Source organism: Scyliorhinus canicula, chromosome 12, assembly GCF_902713615.1.
Source record: "Scyliorhinus canicula chromosome 12, sScyCan1.1, whole genome shotgun sequence".
NCBI lineage: Eukaryota > Metazoa > Chordata > Chondrichthyes > Carcharhiniformes > Scyliorhinidae > Scyliorhinus > Scyliorhinus canicula.
The window spans coordinates 44,108,134-44,124,545 of NC_052157.1; the positions used below are offsets into that span (position 1 = coordinate 44,108,134).

General features: G+C 47.9%; 1 protein-coding gene across 4 annotated transcripts in view; it reads left to right on the top strand.

Annotated features, from left to right (window-relative positions):
- The window catches only part of adamtsl3 (ADAMTS-like 3), a 747,154-nt gene that overhangs the window by 555,597 nt on the left and 175,145 nt on the right, over positions 1 to 16,412 (top strand). For all 4 annotated transcript variants that reach the window (XM_038813229.1, XM_038813228.1, XM_038813227.1 and 1 more), the window contains 3 exons: positions 8,294 to 8,378; positions 12,139 to 12,437; positions 14,700 to 14,829. In XM_038813229.1, the coding sequence (XP_038669157.1) occupies positions 8,294 to 8,378; positions 12,139 to 12,437; positions 14,700 to 14,829 (514 nt within the window). The remainder of the gene's footprint in view (positions 1 to 8,293; positions 8,379 to 12,138; positions 12,438 to 14,699; positions 14,830 to 16,412) is intronic.

A 16,412-nucleotide genomic window follows, 5' to 3' on the forward strand; every position in this document is an offset into this window, starting at 1 on the left:
CCTCCGCCATCTGAGAACTCGGGGCGAGGGGAGCGGATGCCGTCGGCGGGTCTGAAAAATCCAACGGTGGGAACAGCCAGAAAACCCGCCCGCTATCCACAGGCAACAACATCATCTGTAAATATTCGACGAGCTTCCAATGGCATTCCATTACCACCTAACTTTACCTCTCTTCCACTTTCATTGGCTTCCCAATTGCTTTTATGTTGCCTCAACCTTAGTGAGCCGGTAACCATCCTGTCCCATACTTGTCAGAGCTTGCGTTCTTATGAGCATGATTTAACGAGAAAAGTTCTCAGTGTCATTTTGGATGCGAGTGTTTCTTGACGGGCGCGTTGGCAAGGTTGCGGCTCGTATTTAACGGCACAGTGCCGGAAATGAGCCCCCTTGAGCTTCTCGCCATTACTGGCTGTCTCGCCGTCCGATTCGCTAGACTCGCGCCTCAGCATATCGCCTAACAAGTTGGAGCGGCTTTTAAACGCTCCCTCACCACTCACTCCCTGTCACACACAAGCATGGCAGCGTGCAGACCTGCTCCTCGCTTTGGGGATGCCGACCTGGCCAGGCTTCCTGACGCTGTTAATGCGAGACAGAACATCCTGTTCCCCCGAGGGGGTCAGAGGAACAGCAGCAGATCCACCTGGGAGGCAGTGGCAGCGGCTGTCAGTGTGGGCAACGTGACCAGGAGAAACGCCTTACAAAGAAGACCAACAACCTCCACCGAACTGCACGGGTAAGTTACCACCTCTCCCCTGGCATCAGTTTCACCTGCTACCCTTCAAATTCTCAACCCCACCCTCTACAAATCACTGGCTGACACCCCGGCCCCTCAACACATTAGATCTGGGTGCTTGCTCCCCAGCACCCCAAGCATCCATTGGCTCCATCATCTCGGCGTCCCTATCTCCACACAGTTCTGCAACGGCCTGCGCAGGCTTTGAGTGCGGCATCAGAGTAAGATTGTGAGGAATACTCTCCACTGTGTCTGGTCTCTGTGGCTGTAGAAGTGAGCTCCGGGGGCAGGGAATCTTGGATGAAATGGTCTTCTGGACCAAACGTGGTCTACATGCTTGCGCTGGAGACGACCCTGGGCTTGCACCTGGTAAGAGATGGGGCCCGTTCGGCGAAAGATAACTCTAGGGACCCACTGGGCACCACCAGCAAAATTTCGAACGAACACTGGGCGCAAACTGTCAAATCGGCCAATGCCGAGAAAGGCCATGTCCCTGCCGTTCTTGAGTGCGGCGTACTTTTGCGCCAATGTCCGGGAAAACCATGCTAAGGTGGGTGCAAAGCCTCCAGCCCAATAGGAGTTCCGCGGGAGCTACCCCAGTCATCACATGTGGAGTGGTCCTGTATGAAAACAAAAAACGAGCCAGTCTCATGTCCATAGACCCAGAAGATGCTTCTTTAGGCCCCGTTTGAATGTCTGCACTGCGCGCTCCGCCAACCCATTGAAAGCCGGGTGATATGGAGCGGTGCAGATATGGCGTTTGCCGTTCATCTTCATGAACCTCTCAAACTCCACACTTGTGAACGGAGTGCCATTGTCCGTGACCAGCACCTCGGGGAGGCCATGCGTACTGAAAGACAGATGCATCTTCTCGATTGTTGCGCAGGACGTTGTGCCTACCATCTTATGCACCTCTAACCATTTAGACTGGGCATCGATTAATAGAAGGAACATGGATCTTTGAAAAGGTCCGGTGAAATCCGCATGCAAGCATGCCCAAGGCCGCCCTGGACATTCCCAGTGATGTAGGGGGTGAGGCCGGCGGAAGCTTCTGATGCTCCTGGCAAATGGAGCAGTTTTGGGCCACCTTCTCAATGTCAGCGTTAAGGCCTGGCCACCAGCCATAACTCCGGGCCAACATTTTCATTTTGGTCACACCCGGATGCCCATTGCGCCAGTCCCTTAGTATCACCTCCTGTCCTTTTTCCGGGACAATCACACGCATCCCCCACAAGAGGATACCGTCTTCCACGCTAAATTCTGATAGCTTGGAGAAAAATGCCCGCAACTCGCCTGGGAGCTGTCTATGTTGCCCAGCATACAGGACTATGTGCCGAACCTTTGACAGGACTGGCTCCGTCTGGGTCCACTCACAGATCTGTGATGCCGTGACAGGCGAGTCCATAAAATGTAGGGTTGCAACCACCTCACCGGTCGTGGGGGTCGACATGGGGCCGGTCGACAAAGGCAATCGGCTCAGTGCATCGACATTCCCTATCTGGGTCCCTGGTTTGTGCTGCAGAGAATACTCGTAGGCAGCAAGCAACAAAGCCCAGAGCTGGATCCGTGTGGAAGCAATGGGCGTTATTGGCTTATCCTCTCGGAAAAGTCCCAGCAGAGGCTTATGATCAGTCACAATTGTGAAGTGGCGGCCATATACATACTGGTGGAAGCGTTTCACCGCAAAGACCACCGCCAGGCCCTCCTTCTCGAGCTGCGTGTACTTCCTTCCCGCTGCAGTCAATGTGTGGGAGGCGAAAGCTATCGGCCGCTCGGCCCCGTTCTCCATCTTGTGGGACAGAATGGCCTCAATACCATAGGGGATGCATCAAATGTGATGAGCAAAGACTTTCCAGGATCATAGTGGGTTCGTAACCCAGACGACGACAATTGTTGTTTTACCCGCCGGAAAGCGGTTGCTTGCAGCTGACCCCAAACCCAGGTGTGATTCTTCTATAGTAGAAGGTGCAACGGGACCAGCATAGTTGCCAGATTGAGGAGGAACTTCCCGTAATAGTTTACGAGGCCGAGAAAAGAACAAAGATGTGTAGTGTCAATCGGGGCTGGGGCCTGTTGAATCGCGCTCACCTTCTCTGCGTCGGGGTGTAAACCTTCGCGGTCCACCCGATAACCCAGGTAAACTACTTCCTTTGCCTGAAAGATGCACTTTGTACAACATTAGTGGACTCCAGCCTCTGAAAAGCGTCTAAGGACAGCCTCCAAATTTCCCAAATGCTCCTGCTCCGATGTCCCTGTAATCAAAACTTCACCTGAGTAGTCAGCAACACGCGCTAAATTTCTCAAGATGACCTCCATGACGGGTTGAAAGATAGCGTAGGCAGAGGATACCCCAAAGGGCAACCGTGTATATTCATACAGGCCCCGGTGTGTATTAGTAGTTACATATGGCCGGGAGGCAGGGTCCAGATCCAACTGTAGGTAGGTGTGACTTATACCTACTTTCGTGAATGAGGGTCCGCCTGCAAGCTTCGCGTAGAGATCTTCTATGCGAGGCATTGGCTATCGATCGAGCAGGGAAGCCGTATTCACTGTAAGTTTATAGTCGCCACACAAGCAAACTGTGGCATCTGGCTTCATTCCAGGTACAATTGGCGCTGCCCAGTCAGCGTAACAGACGGGTCTGATAATACCCAAGGACTCCAAACGAATGAGCTCCCCTTCTACCTTCTTGAGCAAGGCGTAAGGCTAACGGGCGCACCCGGAAATAGCACAGCGTGGCTCCTGGTTCGACTTGGATACGGGCTACAGCCCCTTTTATTTTCCCCAAAATGGGATGGAATACATATGGGTATCGTCCTAGCACCTCAGTCAACCCTCCAGAACCTGTTTGGAGGATGTACTGCCACTGCAGCCGCAAATGGCGCAACCAGTCCCGACCCAACAGGCTGGGCTCATGGCCACGCACCACGATAAGTGGGAAATGCCCCTCCTGGCGTCCATAAACAACAGGGGTCATTGTAGTTCCTGCAATGTCCAATGGTTCCCCCGTGTAGGTGGCCAACCTGGTCAGTGGGTCAGTTAATGCAAGGGTCTGTATACCCTGCTTGATGCGGTCGAATGTTCTCTGGGCAATCACGGAGACCGCTGCGCCAGTGTCCAACTCCATTTCAAGCGGATGGCCATTGACCCGTGCTGTCACCTTAATGGGGGCCACACAGGGAGCAGCCACACAATGCAGCTGCAGGCAGTCGTCCTCCGTCTCCACGTCCTCAGGAGTAGTCGCCATAGGTTCATCCAAATGGAAGGTATGGGCCCTGGGCTGGCCCTAGTTTCTGTTGGATCGCCGGCGCCTTTGGCGCGTCCAAGTCCGGCGTCCGCGACGGGGTCGGCGCCCACAAGTCCGACACTGACATGGCTCCTCATCCATTGGTTCTGGAGAAGGCTCCCTTCGGGGAGGAACATCCGGCGGCCACTGGCGTCAATCCGGACGCCGCCCCACCCAAGGTACCGCAGGGGTGCTGGGAGACGTTTTTGGATGGAAGGGGTTGCGCCCCAAGGTGTGCACCTCTATTCCCTGTATCTCCTGCACTCTCCGTTCTGCGCTCTCTCGGGACAATACTATTTGAATGGCCGGTTGAAAATTCAATGTTGGCTCAGCTAACAACTTTCTCTGGGTGGCCACAAACCAAATACCACAAACCAAACGGTCGCATAACATTTCTGACAAGGCCTCATCATAGTCACAGTACTCCACAATCCTGCATAGCCTGGATAGAAACTCTGCAAGGGGTTCTCCTGGAGTACTCTCAGCAGTATTAAACCGGTAACGCTGGACTATCGTGGACGGGGTTGGGTTAAAATGTTGCCCCACTAAGGTCACACGTTCATCAAACGTCTTGGTGTCCGGCGCAGCTGGGTACGTTAGACTCCTAATCACCCCTAACGTATGCGGGCCGCAGGCGGTGAGCAAAATGACCACGTGGCGCTCATGTTCGGTGATGTGTTTGCCTGGAAATTGTAATGCATCCGTTGTGCATCCTGGTCCCAACTTTCCGGTGCAGCATCAAAAACATCCAAACGTCCATTCAGAGGCACGGGGTAACAGAAAATAAACTTCCAACCTGTATCCAACAAAAATCCAGGGAGGTGGCTTCAGCAGTGTAGACAGCTATCCACTTTAACCCTCGTCGCCAGTTTTGTAATAGCCACGAAGAATCCAGTACGAGTTGTAGAATAGAAAGAAATAACATTTATTTACAATAACATATATATATATATATATATATATACATATGTATATATATATACACACAACAGCAGCAGTAACTCCCTTGCTGCTCACTGCTCTCTAGCTGGTTCCATTCTGGCCTGCTCTATTTATGCAGGGAATCTGCTAATTATTTCTCCCCCCCCCCCTCATTGGGGCAGCTCATCTCGCTATGGATGATGAGTCCCCAGCCATTGGGAAGCAGGCAGATTATAACACTCCGGCTCCTCCCCTCTTGGGCCGACTCCTCCCCTCTTGGGCCGACTCCTCCTCCTCACATGAGGCTGCATTCCCTTTTCCTCCTCCAGCATGTCACCCTGCCGCTGTGCCAGGTTGTGAAGGGCACAGCAGATCACCATAAAGTATTGAAGTGCACCACCAGAGAGCTCCAGCCATCGGAGCAGCATTTTGAGCAGTTTGATGCACCATTCAAATGACAGCACGGGTGGCAACATTGGCCTCATTATACCGGGTCTCAGCTTCGGTCACTGGTCTCCGCAGTGACGTCTTCAGACAGGACCTCAGCAGGTATTCCTTAATCCCCATCAGCTAGGCCGTCATCCTGGGGTGGTCCTCAAAGATGCTGGGAATCTCAGAATGTAGCTGTCATGCATGCTCCCTGGGTAGCGTGCACACATGTGCATGATCTGGAGGTGGTGGTTGCAGAAGAATTGAACATCAGGGAGTGGAACCCCTTCCTGTTAAAGAAGAGCACTCCCTGATGCCCCTGTGTGTGCAAGGTGACATGCGGGCCATCAATTACCCTCTGGACCTGAGGAATGCAGGCGATGGCGGAGAATCCTGCAGCCCAGGAACCTTGGTAGGCCTAGTCCAGCTCAAAGTTTGTAAAGTATGTTGCCCGGGCATACAGGGCATTCATTATCTCACGGATGTGCTTGTGGGCTGTAGCTTGTGATATGCCGCACAGGTCCCCACTCAAGCTCTGGAATGATCCGGTTGCATACAGGTTCAGGGCTGCGGTGACTTTCACGGTCACCAGGAGCGGGTGTCCTCCTCCTCGACGGGCTGCCAGGTCCACAAGGACATGGCACAGGTGACAAACTATCTCTTTATTGAGATGGAGTGACCTGCAGCACATGCTGTCCGTCATCTCCTTGAAAGACCCAGCAGCGCCTGTACACCGTGGACCATCGCTGGTGTCCCCCTCTGGGTTCCATCTTGGCCTGATGGGCAGCCGGGTCTTCAGGGTGTGCGGTAGCCCCCTGCACATGGAGTACCGCCCCCAGCCTGCGTCGACACTGTTTCCTTCCCCGGCATCTGGCCGTCTAGGCTGCCACCGGCACTGCGAGGGCAGCCTCTGTGGGAATGACATAACAGCATGGTGGCGCAGTAGTTCACACTGCTGCCTCATAGCACCAGGGATCCGGGATCAATTTCGGCCTCGGGTAACTGTCTCAAGTTTGCACTATCTCCCCGCATTAGCGTGAATTTCTTCCGGGTGCTGCAGGTTCCTCCCGCAGTCCAAAGATGTGCAGGTTAGGAAGATTGGCCACGCAAAATTGCCCCTTACTGTCCAAAAAGGTTAGAGGGGGGTTACTGGGTTGTGGGGATATGTTGGGGGAGAGGGGCCTGGGTAGGGTGCTCTTTCAGTGGGTTGGTGCAGACTCGGTGGGCCGAATGGCCTCCTTTTGCACTGTAGGGATTCTATAATTCTAACCAGCTATATTATTATATCTGTAAGGATTTGGGGAAGGAGAGAGAGAGAGACTGACAATCAGTTAGGTCTCCACCCGGAGACCCTCAAATCCCCTAAGCCTTCCCCACGCTTACGTGTCCCACCTTCTCTCCGAATGCCATCCACAGATCCAGTTGTGCTGGAAAACCTCACTCTGCAAATTCACCCCCCCCCCCCCCCCCCCCCCCCCAGGCATAGCAGGAACCCCAAGACCCCAGACCCCCGCCAAAAACATTAGAGAGACTGTGCTCAGGTGACCGTCCCTGATCCACACACTTGCCCTATTGTTGCGAGGATATTCCCAGTGCTGAAGACCAGTTTGATTGTTGGCTTCTGCCTCTATGGTGCTGGCGCTGCTAGAGTTCAGGCAAACTGTTCAGGCTTAAAAGATTGATTGAAATGTCTGAGACATGGCACATGTACCCACAAGAAACCACTTGAGAGCTGTTGAAGTGCTCTCAAACTAACGATGCCAATTCCTCATCAGCAATAACTTTCACCTGTGAAGCTAGAGGCTTCTCACAGTCAAAGGGAGTTAAGTGACCTTTAGCATACAACTGAGACTACAAACGACTCCCATGTGATTTCTCGCTGTGGAGCTGGCTAATTCCCAGGAGGCCGTTGTATTCGACTTTAGTCTCGCTAATGAGATGGGAGTGAATGCAAATGAGGGTTAATGATATGCTTGCCTTATTTGGGTGTGATCGGAACTCGCCACCAGCAGCGGGCTGGTGAGATGGCAAAATGATTCGCAATCGACGCAAATCTCTATTTTGACTATTTAACCGGCGTGTCCAGATTCCGGGTGCATGTGGGGGTTAAATCACACCCGTGAACTCTGTTTCTCTCTTTACAGATGCTACCTTAGCTGCTGAGTATATCCAGCATTTTCTGTTTTAAAATCATTAGGTGCTCTCCTGTTCATTTGGTGACTTCCCCAGGATAGTCCTGCCCCTCACAAATCCCTGTTGACCCTCTGATTAACCGATGACTGTCCAAGTGCTCTCTTTCACTCTTTCTGCCTCTTATTGTTAGATTCCAGTAGCCTCCCAACAATTGATATTGAACTGGCGGGTCTAAAGTTCCCTGGTTTCTCCCTCCTTTCTTAAGTAATGGAATGACATTTGCAGTTCTCTAATCACAGGGCAGAATTGGTATGATGTACTGAAGGCATGAATTCCTTCAGCTTTATTATATATTTGCATGAAAATTCTGCACTGTATTGGCAAAGCCTGTGGCATTACCTGTGCGATTCACTAAATATATCACTGGTATTCTACTGAGCTGCTTTTCTGATAATCTAAAGAGGTTACGATTAATAGAGAGCCCAGAAGAATGGTCAAAACATTTAGAGTTCATAGTTGGGGGGGGGGGGGGGGGGGAAGGAGTCTCTGGGCTCCTTGTTCTGCAGACAATATCGATTCCATGGGAGCAGTAGCTTGTTATGCTGGAGAACGGCTCCATGGATTGCATATCTGTTTGATTTAAAATGCACAATAACATTTTGAGCACTTCAGTTGGGGAACTAATACGATTAAACCGACAGGAAAGAATTCTTAATTGAATAGCACAATGTAATTATTGTTCTGAATGAGTCTGGGGACCTATGGGTTTGACATATGCATGGTATTTCCAGAAAAACTTCCTGTGGAAGCTAAAGTACCCTGGATTAAGCAAGCACAGGAACTGCAGGAACCTAGAGCTGCTTCTGAGGAGCCAACGTAAGTTCACGGGTTTTCATTTACACATCATGCTTAATGCAGTATTTGTTTAATAGTGAGACAGCTTTGGCAGTCGTAACCAATGTACTTGCGCAACATGTTTTAGTGGTCTGCAGTTTGTACAATTATATATTGATCAATGAGGATTGAACCCTGGGTTGGATTTTCCCACAAGATTTGGGACCCCGATGTAGCACGCAATGGGGGTGCCGATCTGCAATTACGGGCAATGTTCCCCTCGGGCGCAATCTTTCTGGAGGCAGCCTTTGTGCTCACCATCCTGTTGAGAATGGCAGGTTGGCCCACTCAGAGGACCAGCAGCCAAGGCAACCCCTTCAGGAGAGATGGGCGTTGCTGAGGCAGGTTGGTAACTCCTTAATCTGGAGGTACCCTGTGTTTAAGGTTACAATTATCAGGGAAGAAGCCTCCGGGGCCCCTCAAAGCGGAGGTGTCGCCGTTTCCAAGTTCATCATCCCTGCTGTGGGTGGGACATTTCCTGCCGGCAGTTGCCTCTTTGATGCATGGTGCCTTCAGTTCTGATGCCCCCCCCCCCCCCCACCCCCCCACCCCACCCCACCCCGGCAAGCCGCCTCCAATAAAATGGCAGCCTCTGGACGCAGCTGGTGGTCCCACTGCCAGTCACAAAATACTGGCACATCCGTGATATTCAATCTAATTGGGCCTCTAATCAGTATAATTTGCTATCTACATTCATTTTGCAGCCAGCCAATCTGGCTCCCAGCCTGACTTGAGGAGACTTCATTGATGGCAGGAATGCATCAAGAAGCTATCCTGATGCAGCTCCCCACCATTTTCCCTTCACCCCCACGCACCCCCCATTCCAATTCCACCATCACAGGGCCGGGAAAACACAGTCCATTATTTTTGTGGTACATTTAGAGCTCAGGGCAATTTTTTGTTTTACTTCAAGTTCATGTTCATTGATAAGGGGGATGGCTCTGAGACTTAATCAGGGCGAGAATTCTCCGTCTGTTCGCTGGCAGCTGGATTCTCTGGTCCCTGCGGCAGCGCACCACCACCCGCAGGTTTCCCAGCGGCATGGGGTGGCTTCAATGAGAATTCCCATTGACAGCGGAGGGAGTAAAGAATCCTACCGCCAGCAAACGGCGCACCGCCACCCGCCACTGGGACACGGGTGACTGGGAGGCCGGAGAATCCCGGAGATATTTCCGAAAACCCTTGCCGTGTTTCGGTGCACCACTTCTGAAATGGCATTCCTCTTCATGGTACAAAACAGTTTATTTCTCTTTATTGAGCCGAAACATGGATAAGAACATAGATCACAGAGCATAAAACATACAGTGCAGAAAGAGGCCATTCGGCCCATCGAGTCTGCACCGACCCACTTAAGCCCTCACTTCCACCCTATCCCCGTAACCCAATAACCCCTCCTAAACCTTTTGGTCACTAAGGACAATTTATCATGGCCAATCCACCTAACCTGCACGCCTTTGGACTGTGGGAGGAAGCCGGATCACCCAGAGGAAACCCACGCAGACACGGGGAGAACATGCTACTCCGCACAGACAGTGACCCAGGGGGGAATCGAACCTGGGACCCTGGCGCTGTGAAGCCACAGTGCTATCCACTTGTGTACCTTGCTGCCCATTAAGTTAGTCACATCGTTGAAATCCTGCAAAGACCTCCCCCTTTTTTGTTGGAATCCCAAGTCCAAAATGTGCAGAAAGTCCTCCTGAATTTTATTAGATATCATAGTTGAAGATTTAGAACAATGACTGGAGCCAATTTATGCATTCGTAATTAGGATGTCAAATGGGCTCTTTGAGGGTTTATGTCAACTTGAATTTCACTTTCACTCAATTAAATATTCTAACTGAATTAAATATTCTAACTGACACTTTCTGCTTCAGACTCTGAGCTGCTCACTAATGGTTCTGCAACCTGATTGACCTGATTGCTCGCCTTGTTCACATGGGTCCAGGTGCTCTGTCCAGGGCACTGTTCATTCTCAATAGTTGGTTGAGATGATCTTCTAGACCAAAATCCTAGAACAAGTCTATGTGCAAGTGAAAATGTAGCAAACGGCTAGCACTGTTCAGACTTGACAGAAAAAATAGTTTAATAGCTAAGCAGCTCAACCAACATATAAATTGACAACCGTTTGGTCAACCTTTATGCTCCTTGAGGTAAAGCATGCCTTTGAACACGTTCAAACGTTCTTAACCATTTGGCACCAGTGTAGTGACAATCATCTCTTGGGTCAGGCACAGCGAGTTTCAAGGAATGGCTCCATGCTTCAAGTGTAGGCCTCTCATATTTGCACTCCCCAATCCCGATGCAAGATTTGAACTGTACACTGTCCCTGCCGTGTAACATGCAAGGGTCCAAAGAGGAAAATTGGGCCCTTTGCTTTTGATCTTTGAAGTATGAAAATGTGTGCTAAAAGTCTGCTAACAACAGTATTACAGGCAATTGGCACTGAACTATGCATCGGATTGTAACTCCCATGGGAAATAACGTCTGTACTGTAGAAATGACACACAATTCAGTAGCATAGCCATTCCATCATCTAGCGATCTTGTGGTGAATAAGCTTTAATGTGCCAGCAAACCTTCACCATACATCAAAGTAAGTTAAATATTAAGAACAGCCATTGACTGATTTAAGGAAAGCCATAATGAATAAGAGTGAGTGATGCTAATAAGAGCTGAGCTTAGAAGTAACAAGGACGCATTCCTGAGAATTTTGGTGGGCTGTTTTTAAACACAGCGGAGCTAATCCAGATCCATTTGTCAACATTTTGAAGATTTACATTACAGAACAATGATGATGTTTAGCTTTCAGAAGTTGCATTTCATATTCCTTTGTCCTCTTCCTGGCGGAAAGCATGAAAAAAAAACGTTGCACAATTGTGTACAATCGAGAACGGTAAAGGTATGTTATCAAGCAAGGGGGTTTTCATGAGGTGGCGAAAATGTGCTGTGTACTTTGCTGGGTGGTTCCTTTCTCCTAAATTAAATTTTGCTTTGTGTTTAATTCAGTAATTTTGTTAGTACAGCGGTGAATCTGCGGGGCTGCATATCGTCAATGGAAAGTGGAACAGGAGTGCACAGTTACATGTTCAAACCTGGTTCATGGTAAAAATGGCAAGAGAGTCCAGATCAAGAAATGGTGCGTCTCCTTAATCAAACAGATTGACGAACCCTTCAAAGAGTAGCACAGAACCTGAACCAGAAAGTGTCAGTTAAAATAGGAACTCAATGACAAATTAATGAGAGGGGAAGAAAGACTGGATTAATCAAGCAGGATAAAAGACAAACAGGAAAGTTTAAAATAAGTATATTTTCTTTTTTAAACAAAGTTTAATTCTCCAAAATAACTGAAAGACGAAGGAGCGGGATTCCACAATTGTAAAAGCTAATTTTCAGTGCCAAAGAGGTTGTTACGTTTTAGGACTTGCCATGTCACGTAAAAAAGACTGGAAATGGGCAAGCTATAACTTTCTGTGACAATCTTAGTCCCTATTTATGAAGACAATACAGGGACTTTACACCATTCAATGGGAATCTAAACAAATGCCCTTTCCATACAGATTTTGGACGAACAAGATACCAACTTCTTTATTTCTAGGTCTAACTGCACACATCCACAAAAGTGGCAGTCTGATTTGTACATAAATAACAGCGAGTGTTATACTTCTTGTGTGAGGTGGCAGGGGCCATGAAATTTTATATTGCAAATGGACAGTAATGTTTTTAATTTTCTTGTTACTTCACAGGTTCATTCCTGAGCCCTGGTCACAATGCAGTTCTTCATGTGGAGTTGGAAAACAAGTCCGAATTGTCAAGTGCCGTGTTCTGCTTTCATTTTCTCAAACAGTGGAGGAGCTGCCAGATGAGGAATGTGAAGACGATAAGCCACCCACCGAACAAGCTTGTTTCTCTGCACCATGTGATGGGGCTACTGCAACATATGAATCAGAGGACTCTTACCATGATCGGGATGACAATGAGATGGAAGAGCAATTTGATTGGGAATATGAAGGTTTCACTCCATGCTCAGCTTCATGTTTAAAAGGTATCCTTTTAATAACTTCAAATATTGCACGGTTGAGCTTCTAAACTCTGCTTGGCTCCAAAACTCAGCTCAATGCCACTACAGCGCAATAACATTTCTTTCCATTACTTCAGCAGAAGCACTGACACAAATTAATGTCGGCGGCACTGTGGCACAGTGGTTAGTGCTGCTGCCTCACAGCGCCAGGAACCGGGTTTGATTCTAGGCTTCAGTGACAGCCTGCGTGGGTTTCCTCCGGGTGCTCCGGTTTCCTCTCTCAGTCCAAAGAGGTGGAGTTACAGGGATAGTGTGGGAGAATGGGCCTAGATAGAGTGCTCTTTCAGAGGGTCAGTCCAGATTAGATCTCCTTCTCCACTGTAAGGATTCAAAGCTATTTGATTACAGGAAGCAGCCGAGTGCAACCCAAGCTTCGCACCTGTATTTTTCCAGGGATGTTCATAAGATAGTGATTCAGAACCTCAGCCTCAGCTACGGTTCCTCACGTGGAATCATCAAATGGTTACAGCACAAAAGGAAGCCACTAAGCTTTTCATTGCATGCTGGTCCTCTGAAGGGGCAATTCACTTGTGTCACACCCTTGCATTTTTCCACATATCCCAACAGATCTTTCCTTTTCAGATGAAGATCCTTTTGGAAGTCTCAATTAACCCTGCCTCCGCCACACTCTCAGGCAGTACAATCCAAAACCGTAGCACTCAGTACCTGAAAAGGATTTTCCTCATGGGGCCATTGTCTTTTTGGCCAGTTACCATAAACCTGTAAGCTCGTGTCCTCATTACTTCCACTAATGCAAACAAGATCTCCCTACTCACTCTGTTCAAACCTCTCAGGGTTTTAAACACCTCTATCAAATCTCCTCTCTTCTCTTCACCAAAGAGAACAGTCCCAACTTCATCACTTTTTCTCCATACCTGAAACATTCTGTCTGTCCTAAACTGGACATGGTGCTTCCATTGAGGCGGGACCAGTGCTTTATACAAGTTTAACGTAGCTTTCTTGATTTTGTATTCTATGCTGCTGTTGACAAAGTCCAGGACACTGTTTGCTTTATTAACGGCTCGCTCAACCTGCCACCTTCAATGACTCACGCACAAATACAGCCAGGTCACCCTAATCTTGCAGCCATTTACAAAAGTGCTTCCTTGAGTACAGTGGTGTACAGCTACCAAATTCCTCTCCAACTGAGGACAAATAGCACCTTATTATCGCTCGATCAAAATCCTGAAACCCCCTTCTTCATCCCACTGTGCAACTCACTCAAGGGCAGCAAAAAAATGAGCAATAAAGGCTGGCTTTGCAAGTGACACCTATCTACTGAGGGTGAATTTAAAAAAAATCTGTGTTCTTCAAAATAAAGTAAGAAGTCTTACAACACCAGGTTAAAGTCCAACAGGTTTGTTTCAAACACTAGCTTTCGGAGCACTGTTCCTTCCTCAGGTGAATTCCTCAGGTCATTCACCTGAGGAAGGAGCAGTGCTCTGAAGACTAGTGTTTGAGACAAACCTGTTGGACTTTAACCTGGTGTTGTAAGACTTCTTACTGTGCTCACCCCAGTCCAACACCGGCATCTCCACATCATGACTACCTTCAAAATATAAGAGAAGATTACTGCCAAAAGTGGCATTCTGGAGCAAACTATCACCTGCTGGATAAAGCATCTGTGTGTGACCTGCTTGTCACACCTCGTTGCAAGGTTATCCTGCTGAGTAATCCTCGAACAATATGAATCCAATTTTGAGATTATTCTCTCCATTTTCTGATGTTCAAAAGTAGGAAACAACTCCTAGTCTATTTTTTTTTGGATAAATTTAGAGTACCCAATTCTTATTTTTTTCCAATTAAAGGGCAATTTAGCATGGCCAATCCACCTATCCTGCACATCTTTGGGTTGTGGGGGTGAAACCCACGCAGACATGGGGAGAATGTGCAAACTCCACACACGGACAGTGACCCAGGGCCGGGATTCGAACCCGGGTCCTCAGCGCTGCAGTCCCAGGGCTATCCAATGTGCCACCATGCAGCCCTACTCCTAGTCTATTTTAAATGTGTAAGAACCTTGCTGATGTAAAACCTGTATGCAAGATTTCAAGACGTTACAAGACAATATGTATTAAACAAGTATTTTGTATGCTTCATTTATACTGGAATATTTTGATGGTGCACTAGGAGTTATTTGTTAACCTATCTTATTTAGCACAGCTTGTGCGATATGTTGGTCAATACTGATTCCTTCGATAATTCTGTGTTTATTTTCACCGTCAGGGAAACAGGAAACGATCGTTGTGTGTCGTAACAAACATACACAGGAAAGTGTGGATAACAGCTTGTGCGACACCTTCAAACGTCCCCCACATATGGTTCGAGCTTGTGGTACCGGGCCTTGTCCTCCCAGGTATGTCTCATTCTTCACTTCTGTGAAACAGCCTTTGAAGTAGTTTTGCACTTTATATTTTATAATTTATGTTTCACATTCAATGAAAAGACGCTCAATTCAATTGGACAAGTCTGTAGTGCTGTGCAGGGAGATGATTAAACACCTAACTCTCGTCTTTCAGTCCTGTGCTATAATGTTGGGCTGTAGTTTTGAGGCAGAATGGTGTTTTGTGTGAAGCTCCTCATGGGTTACAAATCCGCTGTTGTCAATGAGATGGAAAATCAGAATCTGGGATTTCTCTGCTCGAGAGTCAAGGTGTCCTGATAGATGCACTGTGAGTGTTAGTGAAGTTTTTGATGTCATGATTGCAATGGTATGTATATAGTCAGGTTAGTGAAGGGTTAATTATTACATCTCTGTGTAATTCAAACACTAGAGGACACCACCACTTTTCTGGACATAAATCAGACCTCAGGGAATGCTGGGTAGTGTTAGTGAAGGAGAAAGCAAGAGAACAGCACGACGAGGAAATTAGGTTAGATAGAATTAACACGAGATTAGATCATAGAATTATTAGTGACTATTTAGATTATTGATTGCTGCTAGGCAGATTCAACATTATTTTATTATTAACTGCAGCTCAGTGGCATGTGCGAACTTCATTTAATTAATCCTAATACAATAAATGAGTTTTGTTTCAATCTAATGATTGGTGGATTCTTTGTCATCGACACAACGGACCATTCTGGAAGAAAGGACAAAGAACACAACATATTACCACCAAGGGTAATATAACAATGATAATCTGCATATTTTCAGAGTTCAGGGATTTTGCCACAAGGGATGGGAGGGGCATTGGGAGGTGGGGTGGCTATGTGGAGGGAGGAAAATGGAGACAGCTGCTTTTAAGGCAGGAATCCTGCAGTTGAAACGACTTGAGGAACCGGAAAGCAACCCCCGATAACAATGGTCCATTAATTTTGCCTGCACTGTCCTTGTAAATTGTAATTGACAGCCCACCTGGCGTTGCAATGACAATGTTGTTTGCATCAAGCATTCCTGAACTGCCAATGACAGGAATTATAACATTTTGCACGTGGCAGGATTCTGTCATCATTGCTTCATTTGAATATACTTATTTGCATTTGGGCAAATGCTACATTATGCTAATAAAAACACAGGCAATGATTCAACATTTCCACCCAATTTTCCACGCCACGATGAGTCATAGAATGGTTACAGCTCAGAAGGAGGGCATTCAACTCATCAATTCCACACTGGTTCTCGGCAAGAGATCAGACAGAAAGGTAAAGTATCTGCCTCCAGCCACTATTTTTGAAGCGAAAAACTGCTTTAAATGATACCTGAAAGACTCAGTATCAATTCATATCATAACATTTATAGTTATCAGTGATATGTGAAATATGCAGTGACTTTCAATGGCATCACCATTGCTGAATCACCCATTATCAGCATGGGTGTTACCATTGGCCAGAAACTGAACTGGACCAGCCATATAAATACTGTAGCTACAAGAGCAGGTCAGAGGCTAGGAATCCTACAGTGAGTAACTCACCTTCTGACTCCCCAAATCCTGTCCA